Genomic DNA, 24,160 nt, shown 5'->3' with positions numbered 1-24,160 from the left:
TTCTGCATAGAATTAACACAGGGATGGAGGCCGTTTTAAAATTTCAAATATTGGAAATTTGTTTCTCTAGTACCAAAGTTGGCACGGTAACTCCCGATTTTCATTCTTGAGTTTGAAAGAGAATGATTGAAATATTCCTCGAGGAAATTTTTAGCAAAAACTTAAGTCTTTCACTTTCAAAGCGCGTACTACCGGTCACCTTAAACATTCGTTAAATTTCATTGTCTTAAGATAGATCAGAGATAAAGAAATCATGATACATTCAAGTTCCCCGATGGTTCGTCATTCATAATTTGACATTGTATTATACGCGAACACTGATACAAATTTTTTGGCCATATTGAAAGTTTTTACGTTCTTCTTTGAATGGACATACAGTAATAGCATTACTATATAGTAAAATGATAATATACATTGGAATCTATATGATACACACGTCGCACTGTTTGGTTTCCCTGGTCACAGTGTTCGATGATGGCGTCATCGGTCTTCCATCCATACACACATACGTATGCATGTATTGAACTAACGATATTTGGTTACAAATGAATCACTATATGTTCTCCGCTGAGTGTGCTTATCTCATTCGAGGGTCAGTAAAAATCAGGTATTTTGTTTTCTCTTGTGTCAAAGTTTACACCCAGACCCCTGTGTTTTATGTATAGGATAAAGCCCTCGTACTCGGGCTCTTCTGGTATATAAAGTCCAACCCAACGATAAAATGTCGAGGCCGCAGGCCGAGACATTTTATCGTAGGGTTGGACTTCATATACCAGAAGAGCCCGAGTACGAGGGTTTTATCCGACTTAAAAACTATCGCCCCTAACTGATATATTTTCGTTTTCAATGTGTTTACGTCAACCGTCCCCTTTGTCAATGTAACATGTTTAGGATATGAATTAAAACTTTTATTTGTGAAATAGCCTTCCAATGTAATGGAACATCCTATAAATGCCCTAGGGCACATTAGTTTAAATGCCCTAGGGCACATTAGTTTGTGTTTGTACCACAGCAGATTTTGTGTTGTAGCTGGTTTCCGCTGTGTTACCAAATTTGAATATTAAAACGTACCAGATGTCTACAGAATATGACATGTTCACTTTTGATTGGACAGTACTTTACTATGGCGCTGTCATTCGTTTCTGGAATTTGGTGACCAAGGCTTTACGAGTAGATAAAACACCCTGAATTGAGCACTCTGATTGGTCAATCAACAGTAGATAGTTTTTAATCTTGATTTCGAAAGGGAATGGTTTAAAATTCGCAACGGAGAGATTAAAAGCAAAAATTGAACTCTTCCAATTTCGAGGTTGGCGCTCCCTTGAAGAAATGGGCCACGACGGACGCGAATGTTTCTCATCAAACACAAGTCAAATGCGGGTAAATTACAATAATATACAACTATGTGCCGAGTTTGTCAAAATTTCGTTGTCCTACATTCATTTTCGACATCTTCTTATGTTTGAAGCCAAGTACACACCTGTACCTTTCTAAGTTGTTCTGTTTAAAGATTAATATGTTCATATTTCTTTGCGAGTGGAGTCACGGTGATATAGAAAAAAAATAAAGCAAATGCGGCCTCAGAAAATTAAATAGGTCATGAAACCCCCGCGGCACAACTCCTCAGATAACACTTTACCGACGTCGTGATATATAGAATTACTTTCAAAGGTTATTATCCTCCAGTTTATGACCTGCATTTTCTTCATGCGAACTATACACCGGTGTCAAATCGATGGAAAATCTAAGTTCTCGCTGATCCAGTTTGACAAGAAGAAAATCGACGTTTGTGGAAAGTTTTGGGTGAACTCTTAGTCTGTGTTTTGACTACCTGCAGTTGAATAAGAAATATTTGTTATTCCAATGCATAAACTTCAGGTTCCTGGGAATTGATGCCGACGAACGCGCATTAACGGTATTTGCCGCATCAATTTTCTGTGACAGGTTCTCCTTTGTAGAAGCGTTGCAGACGACTGTTTCCTGGAATCAATAAATGGCCGAGGGCGCTTGACGCAAATATACCTTTTGGTCGATTCCGAAATGATGGGCGGAATAGCAATCAATTGTCGCGACGGCGTGTTATTCTTTCCGATGCACTTAACTTCAGGAGTCGTACTTGTCTCATAGAAATGTTTATGGTCGACGGAAATAAAACGTTACTGCGTTACAGATACAGTTACAATGTGATTTCTTGTCTGAATGACACGTAGGCAATAAAGATCACGCAGACTTCCTCCCTCAATTACTTTATATTTTTTTCTCTTTCTCTGTCTGTCTCAGTATCCGCGCTGAGTGAATCTTCCTTATCAGTCTCTGCCCACCCATCCCCCTGTCTGTCGCTCTCTCTCTCTCTCTCTCTGTCTCTCTCTCTCTCTCTCTCTCTCTCTCTCTCCCCTCTCTCTCTCTCTCTCTCTCTCTCTCTCTCTCTCTCTCTCTCTCTCTCTCTCTCTCTCTCTCTCTCTCTCTCTCTCTCTCTCTCTCTCTCTCTCTCTCTCATGTGGTACCACCTTCCTGGTTTTTATGTTGATAAAAGAGCATACTGAAAAATGATGTGAGCAAAACAGACAGACAGAAAGGTAAAGCACGATAGACAGAGATAGAGATAGAGGGAGGACGGACCAGCGGATAGACAGATAAACAAGGATGGGAGTTTCTCATCGATGTAAAATCCATATACTTCCGTGCAACATTGGAGATTCGCTCGATTTACCATCTGTGTATCGGTACTCGGGTAAACCGAATGATTCGATCGACGATTGAATAATTATTGCCGCTTGTACGTGGACACATAGCTCTGTTTTCTACCTTGCAAGAAATACCACAGGTCCAGTAGGCAAAATTTGTGATGATTTTTTCCTATTATTATCATAAAAATAATTATGAATATTAATAAATTATTAATATGAATGTTACAGAATATTAAAACTTTTTACACACAATGTCGTCTACTTTGTGTAAATGCCATCTGGAAACTCCATTGTTTTGATAATTATGATTATGAATAAATTATGATTATGATTAATAAAGTCATATTTTACACATTGTAATGTGCTTATGTGAACAACCCTCTGGAAACCCTCATACAGTTTCACAATCTATCCCAAAATATACAAGTGACACCATTGCCCAGGTTCAGTCTACGGCGAGAGTTACCATTGCCCAGGTTCAGTCTACGGCGAGAGTTACTACACAGTGTACACTGTGTAGTAACTCTCGCCGTAGACTGAACCTGGGCAATGGTAACTCTCGCCGTAGACTGAACCTGGGCAATGGTGTCATTTCTAGAGGGTTGTTCACATAAGCACATTACAATGTGTATATATGACTTTATTAATCATAATCATAATTTATTAATAATCATAATTATCAAACAATGGAGTATCCAGATGGCATTTACACAAAGTAGACGACATTGTGTGTAAAAAAGTTTTAATATTCTGTAACATTCATATTAATAATTTATTAATGTTCATAATTATTTTTTATGATAATAATAGGAAAAAAATCATCACAAATTATGCCTACTGGACCTGTGGAAATACACGCCATAATACCATTACATTGTTATGAACACTTCATGCGTGAATCCGTATCTGCATCGGAAGCGGCACGGTCTTGCTTTACTGAGAGACTTGTAGCGTCCCGGCAACAACTTTCTTTCGCGATGAATCTCCCAGCCCACGTTTTTTTTTCCTTGCAGGATGGGTGTTACGGGCGCCACAGAATGTCGTGTTCAGCTTCTCTATCGCTCAAAGCACTAATTCAGCATAGTACAATTGCAGGCAACGGCATGCAGGTCACATCTATTATCGCGGCAACCCCTACGAGTTTCCAATTCAGAGCTTAATTTCCTTCCCTACGAACGCGTCCATTTGTAAAAGAATCTCTACGGGCCACGCGGCGGCCTTTTTGCACGCAAAAAAAGCCGAGCAAAATTAACCGTGCATGGATTTTTTCCTTCTACCTGCCTCGAGGAGAGTCCGTTGACATTTCTGCGTGCACGCTACCTACTGGGATAAAGAGGCGTTACGTGAGAAGACACCGAATACGCAAGAGCCATAGGTCACATTTAATGTATAATTTGTCTGGTATATTATCGATTTAAGCAATGATTTTATATAATTTTCCATCTTGCCTGTACTTTTCCTCGCAGTCTGTCTGTGAGTGTCAATCTTTGTCCGAGTCACTTAGAACCGGGGTCTCGTTATCAACTACTTCGGTGAACTGTACCGTAAAAGTAATCATGTACTCTGATACCCTTTGGCATATTAAGCGAGAAAAAAAATCTTTTCAACGGGCTGACCGACCCAGATTTGACTCATATTTTCTTTTTTCCTAAAAGCAATCGTATGCATCATATTTTGATGGTTCTACTACGGAATAAAAGGCACGATGTGCTCTCAGTAGGCTCAGCAAGCCAAAGAGATCATGCGATGACCCAGGAGATGAAATGAGAAAATGTTGACAGCGGAGAGTGTGTTCATAAATTGTTATTAGTATTGTGAATCGTTGTTGTTGTTGTTGTTGTTGTTGTTGTTGTTATTGTTTTTATCCATCACTGATGAATGAAAAGAAGAAAAAGTTCCATGAAAATACAAACGTCATGAAGTGTATAACACCAGGAATCATACTCTGGTCTTCAGTTCTCATTCTGCGTCTGCTCTTACGAGTTCAAAGTCCTCCCAACATCGTTTACCTTTGCCTCGCTAGGGGCCTTTGTAGCGTGGTGCTCGGGAATAGGGTTTCTCCTCCCCGGCGTCACGGTGCACGCATCGTGTTTCCTTTGACGAGGTACTGAACACAGCTGGAAGAAAGAGGATAGGGAAACCATCGCAGAAAATTGGAACAAGGGAATATTTAAAGTCGGTGCATGTAAGCCAACTTATTGAGGATCATTTACATTCATCTTGATTCACTGTGACCGAGATATAATTTTTCACTTTCCTAAGTTGTGGTTATAGATACAAGTTCGGCTGCTCTATGTTAATATCAGTGACGAAACACGAGATCTCTGTCCCCGGTAGATTGAGAGCGATTAAAAACCCACAATTTTCGCAGAGGACAAAGAAGAGGATGGTAACTTGACCACTCAGCAAAAAGTCAGAAACGGATATTCTATCATTTGACGTGTGTAGAAATTGAGTTTCGTTCTGACATCCCGTAGAAGTGACATCACGTGACTCCAGTTGGAAACCATCGATTGCAAAGATTCAGCCATCAAAGTTTTGTCCAGAAATTAGTTTTCCATGATTGCCGTCTGAACAATTGCATGATGGGAGATTTCTGCTTCGCGAAGACCGCCGGGTGTCACATAAAAAAATCACCGTCATTTAGGTTTAAAGTTTCATGAACTTTGCACTTTTTCGATTGCAGGCAGAATGTTATGATAGTTTGACGCACAAAAATATTAAAAGATTGATAGGTTACTCCATTACTTGGCAAATCGATAGAAGAGATTATCTGCCAGATTTAAGGATTTATTTATTGATCTATCTCTCCATAGGCGTACAGGTTTGTCAACTATCTTTAATACAGAGAAACAATAAACGGGAAGATAAAAGTTTACATATAAAAAGAGAGAATAAGTGACAGTAAAGTTTACTCAATGCATCTGGTAAATTATAAGTCGTCCAAACAGCCATTGTCAAGTCCAATGTGATATGCATTGACAAATCTGCCTGTGATAAATATAATATTCCCAGAGAGTCCTTGTAGAACCTGTTGACACAAAGGAATTTTGTATGAATTGTTTGTAAGTTGGGGAGTCCGCTTATACCATCACTTCTCGCCAGAGCCCCCTAATCATTTTTAGTTATCAACTGAAGGTGTGTCCACAAATCTTCAGTGGTCCCTTTACGTCAAAAGGTCAAATTGCGGATGGAGAATAAAGATCACATCAAAATATTTCCGTCTGATCTCGATGTTTTTGATAGAATCCTCAACATTGGTCAATGTTTGTCTCCCTTCAGTCTACTGACGCTCTGAATCAGGGACATTTGACTTTCAAATAACTATAACTAGTTTTCTCATACGCATCGCGCCAGACATAACAGTTTTCCCCAGTTTTCCCTTTCGTTCAGATTCGACGTTGGTGGCGCGATTCTCAGCGAATACATTGATCTGCGCATGCCCGCAGCATCCGCCATTTTGAAATATCGCCGACAACATGGTGAGTATGCAAGTTTCTGCTAACTTACATTTCAATCAATTTGAGGATTCTTATTGCCTTGATACATGTAGCAAGATATTTTATTTGTACAGGCTCCGATTTAATCATAAAGTAGGGCTCGTAACCTCTCGAGATTGCATACTTCATCGTGTCCTGTCACAGAACGTCTGAGACAGATCCAAGACAAAACACTGTGTTAGTGATACAGTGCTCGCCAGTAGTACAGTGCACATGCAAACGCGGGCAGCTCGAATGACTGAATCAATGAATTGATGTCAATTGTACATCTTAAGGTAGCACCTCTACAATCCCACCTGTGTGTTCTTTGCAAGCCGTGTTCTTAAAGTGTGTGAACGCTTAGTGACGGCACGCTTAAATTACTTACCTGTCGATCTGTTCAGTTACAGTCCTAGTCCCATATTTGGGGGACGTGACCGTGGTTCAGTTTTCTGTTAACCTCAAATTTATTTCGTTCTGCCCCTGGTGTGGTGGTGCCTCATTAGTCAGTGGTACAAGTTGGGCCCTATCCTATTTGTTTTCTAGACATGGTATTTACCTATCTTGGATATGCGGACCTGGGTTGATGTCACTATTCTCAGTGTTCAGTGTTTTCACGGTGACTGAAGCCCCATAAACTCACGGCTAAATAATAGCTGTGTTTGCAACTAGATGCAGTGTCAGGCTTTGGCGTTTTCCACAACTTCACACCTGGGAATTTGTTCAAGTGAACCAACCTTTTTCATGTTGTGAAGAATTGTTTCATGAATCATTCATGGTTTCTTCTTAAATATAAACTTTTGGACCTCCAACATATTTCATGCATTATATATACGGCAGCTATAAACGGGAAAATGGTTGAAAATACTGTCAAGGTAGTTAGCAGGAGTAGAGATTAAGTCATAGATACATGATACATGATAAAGTGGGTAACGGTTGATTTCTTCAGGGTTGGCTTGCACCTGTACTGTGGTAGATGACCCCTGACCTGAGCGTGATCAATACGCTACAGCACCGCTGCGTATTCACAGCTATGGATTTCCCTGTTCAAAGGTACTCTGCAATCAGTGTGCCTTCTGACAGATATGATGTTTGGAAACTTTGTGTCACCTTCAAGAACTGTCAACTTTCTTTGCTTCACAGCCCTATATCTTTACATGCCAACCCAAAAAATTGCTTGCTTTACAAGCAAGAGAGCATGTCATATTGGCATAGAGGGCGCACTGTAGTGGTCAAGACTTAGCCATAGTCTGTGGGCCGAACCCTGAAAAGGGCTCTAGAAGTCGACTTTTTGAAAGAGGAAATTTGAGCAAGTTGTCGTGCCATAGATTAAGTTAAACATTTTCATCTTCATACCTTTCTCCACGATGCTTTGGTCCAGTTCAAGTGGTTTCAATTTTGCATCGCCATCTCTGAACAGATGGAGATGATATCTAAGGTTAATGCAAAAGTCATTATCGCCCCCACCCCCCACAACGTCATCCCAACCAAATCTCAACTCAGGCCTACTTAAGAGGATTCGGAAATCAGTCTTTTGAAATTTGCCAATTGCCCCATCCCCCTACAGCAAGACAATCAAGAAAATCCCAAACCAGGAATACTAATTAGTAATTAGACTCCGAATCGTCAGACTCTCCCACGCTACAATCCTCTGAGGACATACTCCAGAGGTCCATGGGACAAACAAGGAACACTCAGTAAGATAATTGGCTTATCCGTTGGTCATAGCTTCATATCCAATTCCATCTAATCCCTAACATTTGTCCTGTATTGCTCCCTGGTGCCCCCCTGCAGGGATGACATCGGCTGCTGCTTCAGTAACATTTTATACAGTTGAACCACAGTCCCTGGAGGGACCGTGGTTCAACCATGCAATGAAAGCATCTGTCTTTTACCAACGGCTGGTGATTAAAAAGTTGACTCTCATTTCTGCATGTGTTGGGAAACATGTAATGAAGCAAGACTGCAGATTTTGATATTGCAGCAAGTCATATCTGTCTGCATCACAATTTAACCCCTTTCACCACCATGGTTTTGCCCAAAGCCATTGTTATCAATGGTGATTGTGGTCCTGTTTACAGGGAATGGGGGATGAACAGGTTAACAGTGTTCTGAAGTGATTCATATGCATTGCAAACATATAAAAGAATATCTCTTGGAACATTTTACTATTCAAATCTTAACCTTTGAAAAATCAAATTTTGCCATCAACTGAACAGTACATGTGAGCAAATGTTTGTACAACTACATGTACTATCCTATGTGCTTATGTAGTGATCTATGCCTTTTAAAACGTTGTCTTTTTTTTGTCTCTCCAAGTTTCGAAACCAGTACGACAACGATGTGACAGTGTGGAGCCCTCAGGGCAGAATACATCAAATAGAATATGCTATGGAAGCGGTCAAGCAGGGCTCAGCTACAGTGGGACTGAAATCTAAAACACATGCTGTTCTTGTTGCTTTGAAAGTAAGTACATACAATCGTGCATTGTACTACATATGGTGATGAAAGCCTACCTGTTTTTTTTTCAGTTTACCCTATTGTTTTTGAATCCCTCCTTTCTTTTCCGTCTTCCCACTGCACTTCTTACAGTGGTTTGCGTTGAATCATTGGCAGACAATACGGAAACTCAACATATTGTCTATATTGAGGAGTTGTCAACACTGTCAGGTGCAATTATCATCTGGGCAGTAATATCAGTCAATAACATCGTAATCAAGTCTGCAAAAGTTGAAACATTGTCTGGACGGATGTCAGACGAAAACAAAACACTAGATCAGCACAAATGGTAACGCTTGCAAATGATGCGTTCTGAGTGGGATGTGTGTGGATGTGACAAATTACAAATTACACATACAGTTATTTGACATTGTGGGCAAGCAATTTCTATGCTCCCGTGCCATATGTGATATGGCTAGGGAGTATATTCGTATAGTAGAGAGAGTTGTTCATTGTGGGCTAGTGATATTGAAAATTCACTTGAGTTGTGACAAGTGAGTTTAACAAGTTTCAGTGCCTGTTTATCAAAATTTGCATCTCACAGTTTGTGTCTACTAATATCAACTTTTGCAATCTTGCATTTCCATGAGAAGTGAAATTGAAAATCTGACCGACTTTTCCCATGATTCCATCCTGACAGAGAGCGCCCTCAGAGCTGTCAGCTCATCAGAAAAAGATCATCGCCATCGATGACCACGTAGGCATATCAATTGCAGGACTCACAGCAGATGCAAGACTTCTAAGGTAATGATGAACAGATGAACATAGCAAGTATATTCAAATTAGTGTGAATATCTTTTATCTCTCTTCGTGCCATGTTCATGTAAAAAAGAGGTATTGTTCTTTTTTCTTGTAACTTTTACTCTGAAACATGTTTTGGGCCAGCATTTTTTTAGCGAATTTAGTATGTCTGTCAAGTCGCAAATTTAAGATGCCGCTAATTCAAACTTTACCATGGTTAGGATGTCAGTTTGGCTGAATAAAAACCTGCTAATTGCAATGAAAATCAGAAAATGCTGAAAAAGCATGCAGGTATTTTACAGTGGTATACATATTATTGTTTGAAGACAGCAGTTCCTACTACTCTGTGAAGTTATAGGGGGGAGGGGGATTCCTTGAAATTGAGGTACCGTAGGGTAAAATGAAGTCACAACCCTCAGAATCTGACTTTTTATCAGCTCGCAATATGAAGGGGATGTGCCCCCCAGGTGTGTTGTCGTACTGACTGATAGCATCCTGGGGAGGACACACAAAAGCACAGCATTTGTTACTGCATTGTTCCATGCTGTATGCTCAAAGCATTCAAAACGTTTCCATATTCCCCATCTCAGGTTACGGGAGTGGCACTGACGAACATTCATTCTTCAGAACTCCAAACTCAGCGGGTGTTCAAAATGCAAACGTCTTTGAAATCATTCGCAATATCTGTGTGGAAATGCCAGGGCAAATTTTGATCAGTGGTATTAAAATAAAAATGTTTGAAAGATATCACAAAAAGACAACACCACTAAAGAGCTAGTAAAACATTACATGCCTTGTGTTTTCAACAAACTTGACGATGTTTTAAAATTTCAAATTTCATATATACATGTAGAATCAGCATGATTTACACCGACTCGTCTCAGTACAATGAACATCAATATGGTGGTTTTTATTGACCTGATAGAGTTGTATGTGTCGTAGTTTAATATCATCTGTAGGTTTCTTCATTAACTGTATCATCTGCTTTCTCTTTGTTGCAGTAAATTCATGAGAACAGAATGTCTGAATTCAAGATACGCGTACGACACACCACTCCCGATATCAAGACTTGTGGCTTCTGTTGGAAACAGTATCCTTTGTCTGAAAGTCATTGTGTTTTGTCCTCATTGATTTCCGCATGCACCAACAAACAGGTCAAACCTAACTATTTTAACCCTTTGAGTGCCAAAGTCAATTTTTGTCTCCTTTAAAAATATACCCGAGTCAGTTTCTTCTAGACTGTTGTCAAAATTTTGATAAAATACTGTAGCCGATGAAATATGATGTCCATTTGGTCCAAAATTATCAAAAAAGTTACAGAAAAATTCATAAAAATTGGTAAAATGTTGCACTGAAATTTTGGTGGGAAAAACTACAGCACTCAAAGATTTAAACCCAATACGTCTCTAGAGGTCCAACTTTACAATAGAAAACAATGGGATTGGTTCAAACCACCTTGGTGAAAGGGTTAAAACAACAGCATAAGAGCTTACAGGTCTCCATATTGTAGTCAAGTTGTGGTATTTGACTTCCAGCGTTGTCACAGTGACAGTTGAATTTTCTTAAAAAACTTGAAAGAAAATCAACTTGAAAAGCCACAGCGTCTCATAGGAATATCATCTATTTTGTCCTACCATACATGTACACATGCAATACCTCTTTATGGTCATTTAACTTTCACTGCATTTCCCAGTGTATACATCCAACCAAAGGCTGGTGGTGAAAATATTAATCTGTTCACCCCTAATTCCCTGTATGAACAGGTCCAAACTCACTATTGATAACAATGGGTGTGGGCCAAACCATTGTGGTGAAAGGGTGAAACAATTGATGCAAGAGCTGACAGTGACATATGTTCTTGTAATAAAATAAGCATGTGTTTGAAAATGACTGAAAAACTAAAATTGATCCGGGTTGGTAGCATGCTCTTATGTTCATGAAGAACATGGACAACGATACTAAAGTATTTGAACAGACAAACGATGTTGATGATACTGAAAGTTATTTGAGAACAGATGTGAAATTACGACCTGCCTAACCAAGTGCATCCCCACATGTTGCCATTCCCTCACTGCATGGTGACTTAACTTTGTACGCTGTCTTTCTCAGTGTCATTTCTGTCTGTGTTCAGTTTAAATGTTAGAATTTATCAAGAAAGTAAATTCCTTGACAGTGAACCACAGAATCACAAATTAACACACAGCGATATGGTAGAAGACCATTCGGAGTGGGTTTACTAGTTGCTGGTTATGACGTGAGTTTCGATATCTGTTGCAATATTGTGATGCATATGTAGTTCAGTGAAATCTGTCCACTAAGTACAGGCATAGTGGCAAAGGTGTGCATAGTGCAAAGATTTACTTACGAGAGAGGTGTAGAAGTGTCCAGATGGTAATTTTTGGATTTGAAATGTGTGAATGGAAATGTAGATGTATCTACTCTCTCACTGCCCCTGGTTTGCTACACAGCTTTTGATGTCTGCCCAATGTGGATGTGACCTCAGCTGTCTGGCCATGCCAGACTGAACGGGCAATGTATGGCAAAACCAGGCTTGCCATACCAACTCACTGAGCCAGGACAGGGCCACATTCTGTAGCTGGGAAGGGGCTGTGAGGGGGTCTAATATGTACAGTACCAGTAGTGGTATGTGCTATTCAGTTGCCCGGAAGAAATTTGCTCTGCCAAACCACCTTCAAGAGAGAACTGTGTCAGCAGGTTTGAGAAAAAGTAGTTTAAGGTTGTGTTGAACTTGACCAACACACTTGCTTGAAAGCAATATTTCTTATCAAAGATTACGTAAAACCCCCCCTTATGCTATTTATTTTTAAAAAGCAGAGAATCCAAAGTTTAGTATGGCAGCAATAGCTTAGTCATTTGAAATTCATTCTTAATATAATTTTTAAAAAAGAGCGGCCATTCTCGTAACATTATTAGTATTTCTATTTCTTGCAGGAAATGGGACCACGTATATACCAGACCTGTCCCTCTGCAAATTATTTCGACTGTAAAGCCATGGCGATTGGATCCCGATCGCAGTCGGCTAGGACATACCTGGAAAGACACATGGACGAGTTCCGCGACAGTAAGTCAACAATCAGCAACAATGCAGTAACCTCTGCCAAGTAGGGACAGAGTCTAATCTGTTCGGCAGCATTCAGTCTTGTCAACCTTCCCCCTTCCTCTCGGTTTAGTATCACCCTATTTTCTGCATGATCTGTTTGGACAAGTACACTAAAAATAGGTGGTTGCAGGGTCATAAATGGTATGACTTCTCATTTGCAAGCATTTTCACCATAAGTGAGTTATGCATGTCAATCAGGACATTCTGGAGAAATGTCTGTTTAAAATATGAAAATCGTAAAATGATTTCACAATGAAATCAGGAATTTGAACTGCCAGCATAACATATTACTGCAGAATGACTCCCAAATTATCCTTGTATCTTGTATATTAAATATAGCATGTTTTCATCAATGCAGTTGTTTCATCATTGAATATGTATACCTACAAAAACAATTCTGTTAACGGGTATTATCCCTGCCAGGCTATTTTTCTAAACCCCAACAGCATACATGTACATTTTAACCCATTCACCACTGCTGTTTGAACCAATCCCATTGTTTTCTATGATAAAGTTGGATTTCTATACTAGAAACTGGGGGTGAAAGGGTCAAAATTGTGATGGGTAGCCATTGACAGCTTTGGTGAAAGACTACATTTCACAACATGTACATCTTTCCTTTGAATATTCTTCCTTTTAAGGATGCTGAAAGATTTTTCAAAAACAAAGCAGCCAGGGATGAGGGGGATATATAGGAGAGCTAAGGGGAGCTTCATAGGAGGTGAATGGTCCTCTAACATAGTTGAGACAAATTTTATCGTGAAGTAGCAAGCCAAGAATTTGTGAATAACCAGTTTATTTGCCTTGATGTTTTGATCAAAATGAAGACGCTCGTACCCAAATTTGCTATTACAACTTTCTGATTTCTGTTTTTCCAAATTTTGAAATGCACTTATTTATTTACATGCCCATTGTCATTCCATTCTTTTTTTTGTCAGTTTTCTGAACCCTTTTACCAATATGGTTTGACCCAAGCCCATTGTTATCAATGGTGAGTGTGGACCTGTTCACAGGGAAGCAGGGATGAACAGGTTTTAAAAAGTCTTGTCTGTCTTGTCAAGAACCTGCAAAGCCAGATCAGATAAAGTACATTATGAAAATATCCTTTCTAATAATTATGATTTTATAACTAGACCAATTTGTATGCTTTTCGTTCAGGTTCACTGGAGGAGCTGGTAAAACACGGTCTGAGAGCGCTTAGAGATACTCTACCTCAAGAGTCTGAACTGACCACTAAGGTAAGAATTCAGTCGATTTTCGATCAGATTTGAACTCACAACATACAGCGCCCAGTCACCTAGCAAAGACATCACCTTCAAAACCACTCAGCCAAAAGAGTGGTTCAGTGACCGAGTAAGAATTCATCTCTATAATCCTGTGTCTTCAAGTCGGTTTGGAAACTTCTCACATGTCAAACTCCTGGCTATCAGGGAATGTTTGGAATGGTTACAGTTGGCTTCAATTCAGTGCCACATCTCTGTGTGTGAGACAGTTTTAGTATCAGCACGCATCTAACTTTCAGCTGTAATTGTAACTAAAAACAGCTACATTGTAGATCAAGTGCAGTCAACTGTTCAGCTATCAGTCCAGACGGAGTTGCCCCACAGTCCTAGCACAGTCCATTTTTTTCAGATTTTTTTCAAAATTGTAATGAAAAAACACTAACCAATAAGATGTGATGTCATTTGGTCCAAAATTATCAAATCAATTTTAGAAAAATTCATAAAAATTGGTAAAATGGTGCACCAAAGTTTTAGTGGGAAAAATTACAGCACTGGAAAAGTTAATATTTATTTATTTATTTATTTATTTATCTTTTTATATGTTATTATTTTTAAAAAGTTTCCTATGCATGATTCTTCCACCTATGAAAATATATAACTCTCAGTAACTAAATATCGTTGGTCGTTGATGTATTTGAAATTTGAAATTTTTCATTCTTCCTTTGCAGAACTGTTCGGTAGCAATCGTTGGTAAGGATAAAACTTTCACAGTACATGAAGGTGACGAAGTACAACAATTTGTATCCTTTGAAAAAGTGACTGTATGTTGGGCTATGAGTATCGCTCATCAGTGCGCTGTCTATGGCACAATATGTAGTGCTATGGGTACAGCTCACCAGTGCACCCTCTATGGGACGGTAGATAGTACAAACATGTGTACGACAAACTGAAGTAACGCGCCTCGAAAGTAAAAGATTTAAACTTTTGCTCAAATGTTCCTTAAGCAATCACTTTTGCTCAAATGTTCCTTAAGCAATCATTCAACCATTCTCTTTCAAAATCAAGAATAAAAGTTGGGGGTCACCGTTCAAATTTTGGTACTAGAGAAACAAGTAACCCAAGATGTACCGATATTTAAAATTCAAAATGGCCGCCATCCCTGTGTTAACTCTATGGAGAAAAATAAAATTTTCAAATTTCAAAAAACTCAGCCGGTGAAAAGTTTGCTTACGTCAAGAGCTTTAAAATGAACCCCCAAAAGTGGTATATCAGAAAAGAATTGTACAAGTTTGAGAGTCAAAGTATCTGTCCCCGAGGCACGTTCTACCTTAAAGGCCGCTGCGGGGTATAAAAGGCCCCCTAACTTATTAAAGATTCATTAGCAATGTGAGTGACAAGTGGTAAGAGCTCAGCTCGGTTGCTCCATGAAAATCGCCCTGAACGCGCTTCAACCAAGCCGAAAGAGGTCTAAACGAGCACGTCTGGTTTTGTAAACCTGTCGGCCTCATAGCTATCCACATAATATTTTGCAGTTTTTCGAAATAAAGAAGATTTAGCCGGAAAATCGGCGGCAGCCCATTGTTCAGCGTCCATGGGAAACGGTTGTTGCTTGTTTCAAACAGCTGTCAATCATTGAGGGACGCGCAGAAGTGTAAACGTCAAAACATTTGCAATGAAAACGGATCAATTACACTGCGTAAATAACTCGCGTATCCGATGGGATAGCTGTACGGCTAACGGTGTGCACCCACTGCGATACATCTACAAGACCTTTACTTTCGCCATGCCACGTAGCGTAATAACAACAAAAACAAAAGTTTTGTCTTTGTTATGAAAGTATGAGAGGTTATGCATTTGTTTAGTCAAGCTGCCTCCGAAAACGTCCACATTTAGATTCAAATCAATCAAGAAAAATCATTTTGTACGCCGAACTTGCAAGCTCCCAAAAAAGTAAAAAATAGGGTACGGTAGTTCTCTTTCTGGATAATGTGCTGGCCCTGAAAAGGGCCGTTTGGTATGTGTGTGTTTTGGAAACACACTGAAGATATATTCTACAACCAGCGATGACCACTGTAGCGCTGGTTCGGCAGATTTGGGTAAAGGTACCGTACTTGCCTGAGAACGCAAGCAGGCATTACCTGTCTTTTGGTGACGACCACCCCATCTGCCAGCATCAGGTCAGCTTTCCTCGACAAGTATCGTTCGTCCTTCCACGCGCCTCTTCTGTCCAGGAGTGTCCAATATTTTCGGTAAATACCCTTTCGGACGGCAGCATTCGTAATACTCGGTCTCTGACCACTGCCAAGCCACTGTTGTCGCGATGCTGTGACACAGGGTTGACAGAGACAGTGCTCACATTCAACTGCATCGTAGTCTCTAGGGACTTGGATGCCGATAGTGACGACACTGTCATTGGGGAGACTATCATCTGCTACCGTCTCTTCATCGGCACTGCCTCTTTCTTCAAGATCCCATCCATAATGCGTGAACAAACCACGTATCGCATTTTCTTGTTCTGGAGTTACGGCAATACTGAGTACGCGAGCCATGTTGTATGTACGAGTTGGGTAACTCTACTAACAACTGACTGTTTATGAATGAAACTTATAGCTTGATGATCCAGACACATTGGCGACATATCGTCTGGACCGTGCATATTAAAAGCTGTCTATTGGTTGGACTATTCGTAAGTTTGAAAAGCCCCCCAATCATCAACGAATGGAATTGGTCACATGATTTCTTGTAAGAAACACCCGCCTAAAGTTTGAAACTTTACTATTAGCAAAAAATTTGGTTTTTGTCTTTCAGAAAGAGGGTAAGAAGGTACTAGAAGATCAGACAAAAGGAGAACATTGTCAATTATTCTCAGTGTCGCTATAAGTCAACCACAGGATAATTTGACATCATTCGCAATCCGTGTAGCAAAATTTATAAGAATAATAAATATATTTACATACTAAAGATTACAAATAAAATGAAGCAAACTGCGTTTCCTGTAAAGTAAGATTTTTCACGATGCTATTCAGTATGTAATCCTCTCCATGATCGATTTCAAGTTGGCGTATGGTCGCCTTATTTATTTGGATGACAACGCCGCTTTCGTACATTGAATGAAGGAGTCACTACGGTCTTTTCAGCAAACAGTACTCATCACAAATATTTTAACCAAGACACGATATTTTCGTCAAAAACGGTGGGAGTGTGGCAGATTAGAAGGAAGATGTGACCAGATATAACCAGTAAATTTGTATAAAAGACAGACTTTGGCGAATTCACATGTGTCGTACGTTTGACACATGCGTTTTACTGTAGTAACTCAATTTAGAAACATGAAAAGTAATATGCCTCTACATCGCGATGGTGAAATTCGTATATTTCTACTATGAGAATTGGGGAAACTTATCCTAGGTCTTCTATACAGCGACCGACACCGCCGAGGTGTTTCCATCGAAGTCGGCTCCGCCCTAAATTATACAAACCCAACTTGTTTCGTCCCTAACTAAGACCAAATTTGTTGGACACTACCATGTGTATAAGTGGATTCCCCGACACACTACAGGCAATTTTAGTTATGTGTGTCAGCTGACAAGCTATGATTCTTTCTCTTTCCTCGCAGGATAATTAATAAAAATATCGGAAGATACGTAGATATAAAAATATCGGAAGATACGTAGACGGGAGTCGGGTTTACGTCCATGACAGCACATATACACACATTTGTCATCGATGCTCGTGACACAAAATTTCTGCTTATAAACGTAAAGAGATGTAGCTTACTGTAACATTCTCTTGATCAACAAATGTAAACGTTGTTTCAATGATGACCGATGCGAAGAAATCGTTTCTGAAAACATCAATCACGTAAGCCAGGCGCGCTTTTCATTTTTCCGGGCATTTGCCGAGTAAACTCCAAGGTCCCTCCAATTCACATCTATAGGGAGTATGAGTTTGCTAATGGCAGTCCCGCTGCTCGATCATGCTTTGATTGTGGTCGGGGTGAAGATTATTAATTAATTAGGTAAAATAGGGACATCTCATTCACAAAACGTAGGCCAAAGTTGATTTAGAACGAAAACATTCATCGGGTGAATTACATTTTCAAATTGGACCTTCTGTGGACTTCCACGTCTCTAAACTAAGTGGAAACCTAAATATACTGTTTATGGTTGAAACTTATAACGCTGTCCAGTTTTTGTGACACCAAGCTTCATGGCTTTGACTGGTGCAGTGTTATCAGAAACTTTCAGAGCTGTGTCATGTGAAAAGCTGTTATACATCGGCAAAGGACAATAAATGCAGCAAATAAAAAAATTCAACCAGACAAAATATTTTCCTGGAAATTCTCGGTAAAAATTTTCCCACCAATTTCATGCATATTTTGTCTTCCTAAATTCTTCTGGTATTGTCATTTGGGCCAACACGCACCTCCGCTAATCAAAAACCCCTTTCACACCTCCCATGATCGCAATTCCCTCACACACCTTCGACAGATGTAGACTTATCAGATACCAGCACTGATACGCTTGTCACGAACAGGCTTCGCTTGTCACGAGAAACGCATGTCGCTATAGCTACAGACATCGCCTAAGTGTTTCCACCATGCACAGACTTTGATTTACCTTCCTATGAAGCGCTTCCAAATATTAGAGCGACATTTTTTATTTTTTTTTGTTCTCATCTCCTGATGACCGACGTAATTTTCAGCTCCAACATGAAAATAAAAAAATGTCTTTTATTTGCGATGCCTCTGAGGCGATCATCCTAGCAACGGCTCTACCTATTTTGTGAGATTGCGGCGACTCAGACTGAAAGGACAGAGAGCACAGAACACTGAACTGAAAGACAAGAAATTGCAGTGACTGAATGGACAGAACAATGAACTGAAACAAATACAGGTTTTTTTTTGTACTGTTTTTTTATTGCGACTGCCCGCCCTGCCCGAGTATTCCTCTTGTCAATAATTTTGAGAAACACAAAAAAAAATTAAAGGGTCACCAAGTAACGATCGACGTCACCCAGTTTAGTTGCGTCATCTTTGTAGCATGCATCATCGACATATAATGTTCGGCTTGTGATATGATCGGCTGCTGTCGATTTGTCTCCCTCATGTTTCCGCGACTCATAATTTGACGTATTTGTTCCCTTTTACACAATTCGGTCTGAGGATTTTGGGTTTCAACGCCATGAAAATGTGCGATGATCAAACGATTGCGGTTCACTGCGATCGAGATCATTCGGCGACTTCAACGTGCATCCTTACAAAATGCTTTAGCTACAGTTTTCAATAATTCTGTCGTTGATACTTTACTTTACCACTATCCATGTAGACTGAACCGCAACTACATCTTGGCTATATATTCTTTCGATGTGTACACTCCACGTCTTTCACGTCACAACAGCTGAATGACATGCAATAATTTTTAGCACTGCGTATCATATGATAGTGGCATACAGGCATGGTTCAAACTTCGATATCACCAACCGCATACTTGAATTGGAAATATAGCTTGTCTAGCATGCAGTTTCGCCCTTGTCCACAGTCCCTCCACACTGTGCCATGTTTTTTTTTTGTTTCTTTTGAGCCATACGTGGATGTTTCCACAATTTCAATAGACGCTCGCACACAATGGGCTAACAGTTGTCTTCCCTGGGCTACCAATCTTAGACTGTGTTACCAGAGAAACTTTGACCGCTAGAGACAAAAAAGAATTTCAAACCTGTGTACGCATGCATTGAGGTAGCTGTGGAAATATGGCGGGGAATATTGCGTCTATCTGATGAGGGTCATTACAAGGTCGACGGTATCGGCACTACACATCGCTTGATTGACCTTTTGATGACACGCACAGGAGCAGCTGTCCTCGTCGCTGCTCTTCAACCGCTGCACAAGCACTTGTGTTTTTGGTGTTCGCCCGGGTAGTCTGCAGCGGCCGAGCCATGCTACAGCCGAGCACTCACAACACATAAATAAAACGTAGAGCAGTATGATGAGGAACAATGCAATAATTGTGAATAAGTGTCATAATGTGTGAATAACCATAGACCCTCGAGAAAAACGAAGACATTGCGACACCAGCATTTAGGTAGCTAACTCATTAGAACCAACGTCCTCGAACGAGTGAACCTCCCTAAGAAACGCAATTCTGCTACTCTGCGACTTCGGGCTGTACAGCAGCCACATTGACGGAAATGTATTCTACTTTTCGCATCATATTCAAGCAATAGCAAATATTTTTGAGCACCATTCTCGACCGCGGAGTGACGTCAGTAGGTGAAAAACATACGAGCGCGGTGGAATGAGAGATCAGACGATACAGAAGAGCAAATGATACAGAAATTGTGTGGAAAAAAGCAGAACTAAAAGTTATGTCATTTATGTGTATTGACACTTTGAATATTGGTTTGGTGGTTGAAATATTCGAACTTCACCACGGCGCCGTGACGCAAAAATGACGTAAAAAACCGCAAGTACCCGGATGACCCGCGGTCGAGAATAAACGTACTGACTTGTACATTTCCGAGTTGTCTGGTAGATGACTTCAAAATCACTGTGAATTGGTCCTTCAAAACTCGTCATGACACAACCCCGGAAATCAATGATGTGGAACGTTGTAGCAATAATGTGAAATAAAGCAAAGATATAAAGTATCATATCACGCGAAGGTGGCAGATTGATTTTTAGAAATGTCGTCTCCATACTATTAGGCTTGATTTGTCCATGTCAAGCATGAACAGGCATCGACACACACTGTGCGGCCACTCAGAAATGTTTCTCACTTTACAAACCCACGCCGCTCATGACTTATCAAGGTCTCCAGTACACATTCTTTCTTTCCGTTCTGTAAATTGAAAATGGCAAAAGCACGATCAGCGTAAGCTGCGAAAGATCGTAGCAGGTATGTATACATTCATTGTACCGTAGTCTCTGATCGTCTAAAACTGCCGTTCTAGTGTGAGATCACCGCTCGAAATGCGCTGAAGGTTGTTCAAAGAAGCTTATACGCGTACAGCTATAGCCAGTCTGAGCTTATTTGGGCGCAAACAGATTACGCAAATAAACTATCAACGCTCTGGACCGCTACTTACATACTCATTATACATGAACACACCCGATCCACACCCACACAAATTTTGCGTAAGCTGGATCCCGGGTCCCACCGCAGCGGGCTTTAAGACAAGATAAAAAGTTCAACATTTTGATGATAACTTTTTGATTTGAACATCTCCAATCATGGCAGTTGTTGAAATGTGTTTCTGAAAATTTCACCTGCAGACAGCCTATTCCACAACATGCATTCGACCGTGTGTATTGATTTTCACATGAAGCACACAAAAAGAGTGCCCCCAACACTGCACAATGCAAATGATCTGCTGTGACTGAACATATGCAAATTTGTTGAACTGAATACTTTTAAAGTTTCACTTTGTGTGTAAATCCTTGACCCAGCTGTTCAGTTATCTGGAATAGACACACAGAAACGAAGGGCCGCAGCGCCCCCTAAGCAAGCACCCATGGAACAAGAAAGTGGAGAGAGGTCGGAATCACAGGCCACAGAGGGCGATCAACCAAAGCCACCACAAGAAGAACAACCCATGGAACACTAGAATATTTTTGATGTCCCTCCCTTCAGTAGAGTTTACAGATTTCACTCATGCGTACATTTTCTCTTTGTCACATGCCATGCATTTTCTTCTGTGTTTTTTCTAACTTGAAACTCTGAGTCCAATGACTTTATGCTGGTGTGAAATTTTCGATGCCATATGTTTGTGGATACTTGAAGCAAGTAGCAAACAAGCACAACCTGGTTCCTTTGCTCTGCAGTCAAGAAACGACGACGATGCAAGTGTAAGTGTGTGTGGCTATTCTCGAACCCGCACACACACACACACACACACCCATGTCAACCATATATATTCCCCTGCCTTGAGGTGTTCAAAGCCTCAAATCCATAATTCATTCCTCATAATCAGCCTTAAATCCATAATTCATTCCTGAAAATTAGCCATGCATCCATAATTCATTCCTGGAAATTAGCCATGCATCCAAAATTCATTCCTGAAAATTAGCCTTTCATCCATACTTCATCACTGTAAGTCCATGCACATTTCTGTGAAAACTGGAACTAGAGCAAAGGATAGAGGCAAAATAAAATTGGTGATATTTGTTGGAGTATATAATATTGGCAGGCATCACTTTGACTTAAGACAACACAAAGAATACACCATTTTCTTGTGCCCAGGGTTGCACAGGATGGCATCAAATATATCATATGAATACTAGACAGCTCGATAAATCCTCAAAACGAGGAAAGATTCATATTTGAAGCATGAAAGGTAGTCTGTAACATGGTTCCACTTTGCTGTCACATGGTTTGATGTCAGTGTGTTTTGGGAGCAGTCAGTGAGATGGTATAAAATTTGCTGACTCAGCTGAATCATTCAGACTATTTTAACCCTTTCACCACTATGGTTTGTCCCAAATCTATTGTTTTCTATGGTAAAGTTGGACCTGTATACAGGGAACTGGGGGTGAAAGGGTTAAAACTGATCCTTCATCAGCCGCGTAAGTGAGGTGAAAATAGTCTTCACTTTCAGCTAAAACCGAAGACCAAAAGTTCTTCCTTCAGTTGTAAAGGCAAAAAATCCTTAATATTTTTTTAAAACTTGGAAATGGCATATTTACGGAACACGTCAAAAATAGACACATTTTCCACAGATGAAATGTGTGTGTTTGTGACCTTTCACCCCTGTTTCCATGTCAACCCACTATATTTAAAACAAGAGGGTTGAACGACTTAATGTCAGTGAAGGGGATTAAGCATGAGTGTTAACTGTGAACTCGATATTTGAAGTTGATGGTTGTCCAGTTTTATAGTCTAGCCACAGTGCGGGGCCTATTTACTGTGAAATTTATGCGTTGATGAAACTTGGTTCCGTATGTCATTGGCATCGTTGCACAGATCCCAGATTTCAGTGTATCATATCAACTAGTACATGTACTTCAATATGTAATGAGCTCCCCATGTTTTGTGTGAATGTCTTTCATTTCTCTGGAATGTAAAACAGTTTTTACATCACACAAAATGTATTGATACATACTGAAACGGAGAGTCAATTGTCAATTTCCTTTTTCCCATTCCAGTGTTATTGATAGTTGTAATGCAAACAAAAACCCAACACGTTTACAAGGTGCACTGTAATACTGGACAGTTATGCCCTGTTGAACTCATGGAGACCTTAAGAACTCGGCAACCACTGGTGCCGTGGTAGTTCAGCCATCTCCATGGCAACTGATTCCTAATGTGTAGACAATATCCATGGTAAACATGGAAAATATCAACAACATTGTATTCAGAGATTTTAACGGGGTTACAAGACTTAGACTGTATCCTCGCTAGTTATTGGGCCATATCTGCCTGGTATATGTTCAGAGCTTTAATCATAGACAGTTGAGTTTCTCCATTGCCCATGGTTTAACCCTTTGAGTGCCAAAGCCAAATTTTTGTCGCCGATATGAAATATAACCCAGTCATTTTTTCAGAATTTTCCCATCATTTTGATCAAAACCTGTAGCCATTGAAAAATGATGTCCATTTGGTCCAAAATTATGGAAAAAATACAGAAAAATTCACAAGCATTTGTTAAATGTTGTAATAAAATTTGGTGGGAAAATACAGCACTCAAAGGGTTAATGTCCTGATACTGTACAGCATTCACCATGCTAATTACCAGTAGTTATCATCCTGTTTGATTTAGGTTCAGTATTGCCAAAATCAAACTGCTGTCATTTTAGCTGCATAGTACTTTATCTTCTAATCTATGCGTATGTATCATACTCGAACTTTGATTCATGTTGAGATATTATACATAATACCGCTGAGCGTGCGAGTTATGAAATACTGGTAGTGACAAACCAAACTGGATAGAAATGGTGCCCAACCCGTTAGTTTGTTAACTTATCCCCCGTCAAGAGGTCTCTGCAGTGTATCACAAACTTTTCTTTACGTCCTTGTATCGTGAACTATTCACCAACATCTTTTGGTCGAGTAATGCAAGAAATAAATGAATTCAAAAACTCAAGAATCGGCACTGTGTTTTAGACCGTGTGCGTGTGGGGTTGCTTGTCTATGGTGTGTGTATTGTTTAAGACTTGACTGAATTGAAGGGTATAATTTGTAAGGTTCTAAATTAATGACAAATGTAGTTAGCATGCCCTGCCCGTTGTTGCCTTGCCGGTTGATCGTAAAAGGTTGCGAAATGCAAAGGAACTAAATATGTTCACCATTGCTGAACGTGTCTCGTCAACGATAAACCGTGCAAGTGTTGCTCAGCAGATATATGACATGCGCCCTCAACGTGAGAAGAATTTTTGTCATTTGTTTTGTGACCTCGAGTGGGCAGCAACTCAAA

General features: G+C 40.0%; 1 protein-coding gene across 1 annotated transcript; it reads left to right on the top strand.

Annotated features, from left to right (window-relative positions):
- Positions 1-6,113: 6,113 nt before the first annotated feature.
- On the top strand, positions 6,114-23,833 carry LOC139118985 (proteasome subunit alpha type-1-like). Its single transcript, XM_070682590.1, has 9 exons — positions 6,114-6,169; positions 8,486-8,632; positions 9,306-9,409; positions 10,408-10,496; positions 11,590-11,660; positions 12,359-12,488; positions 13,686-13,765; positions 14,479-14,550; positions 21,206-23,833. Exons 1-9 carry the CDS (start codon positions 6,167-6,169, stop codon positions 21,353-21,355), a joined length of 846 nt encoding a protein of 281 aa, XP_070538691.1. The 5' UTR covers positions 6,114-6,166; the 3' UTR covers positions 21,356-23,833.
- Positions 23,834-24,160: the final 327 nt, after the last annotated feature.

Source organism: Ptychodera flava, chromosome 2, assembly GCF_041260155.1.
Source record: "Ptychodera flava strain L36383 chromosome 2, AS_Pfla_20210202, whole genome shotgun sequence".
Classification (NCBI taxonomy): domain Eukaryota; kingdom Metazoa; phylum Hemichordata; class Enteropneusta; family Ptychoderidae; genus Ptychodera; species Ptychodera flava.
The sequence above is the reverse complement of the archived record's forward strand: the minus strand, read 5'-3'. Positions and strand labels throughout refer to the sequence as shown.

Coding starts and splice junctions, on each gene's coding strand:
- LOC139118985 (XM_070682590.1), top strand. Junction 12,489..13,685: donor CATGGACGAGTTCCGCGACA/GTAAGTCAACAA, acceptor CTTTTCGTTCAG/GTTCACTGGAGGAGCTGGTA. Junction 13,766..14,478: donor AGTCTGAACTGACCACTAAG/GTAAGAATTCAG, acceptor CTTCCTTTGCAG/AACTGTTCGGTAGCAATCGT.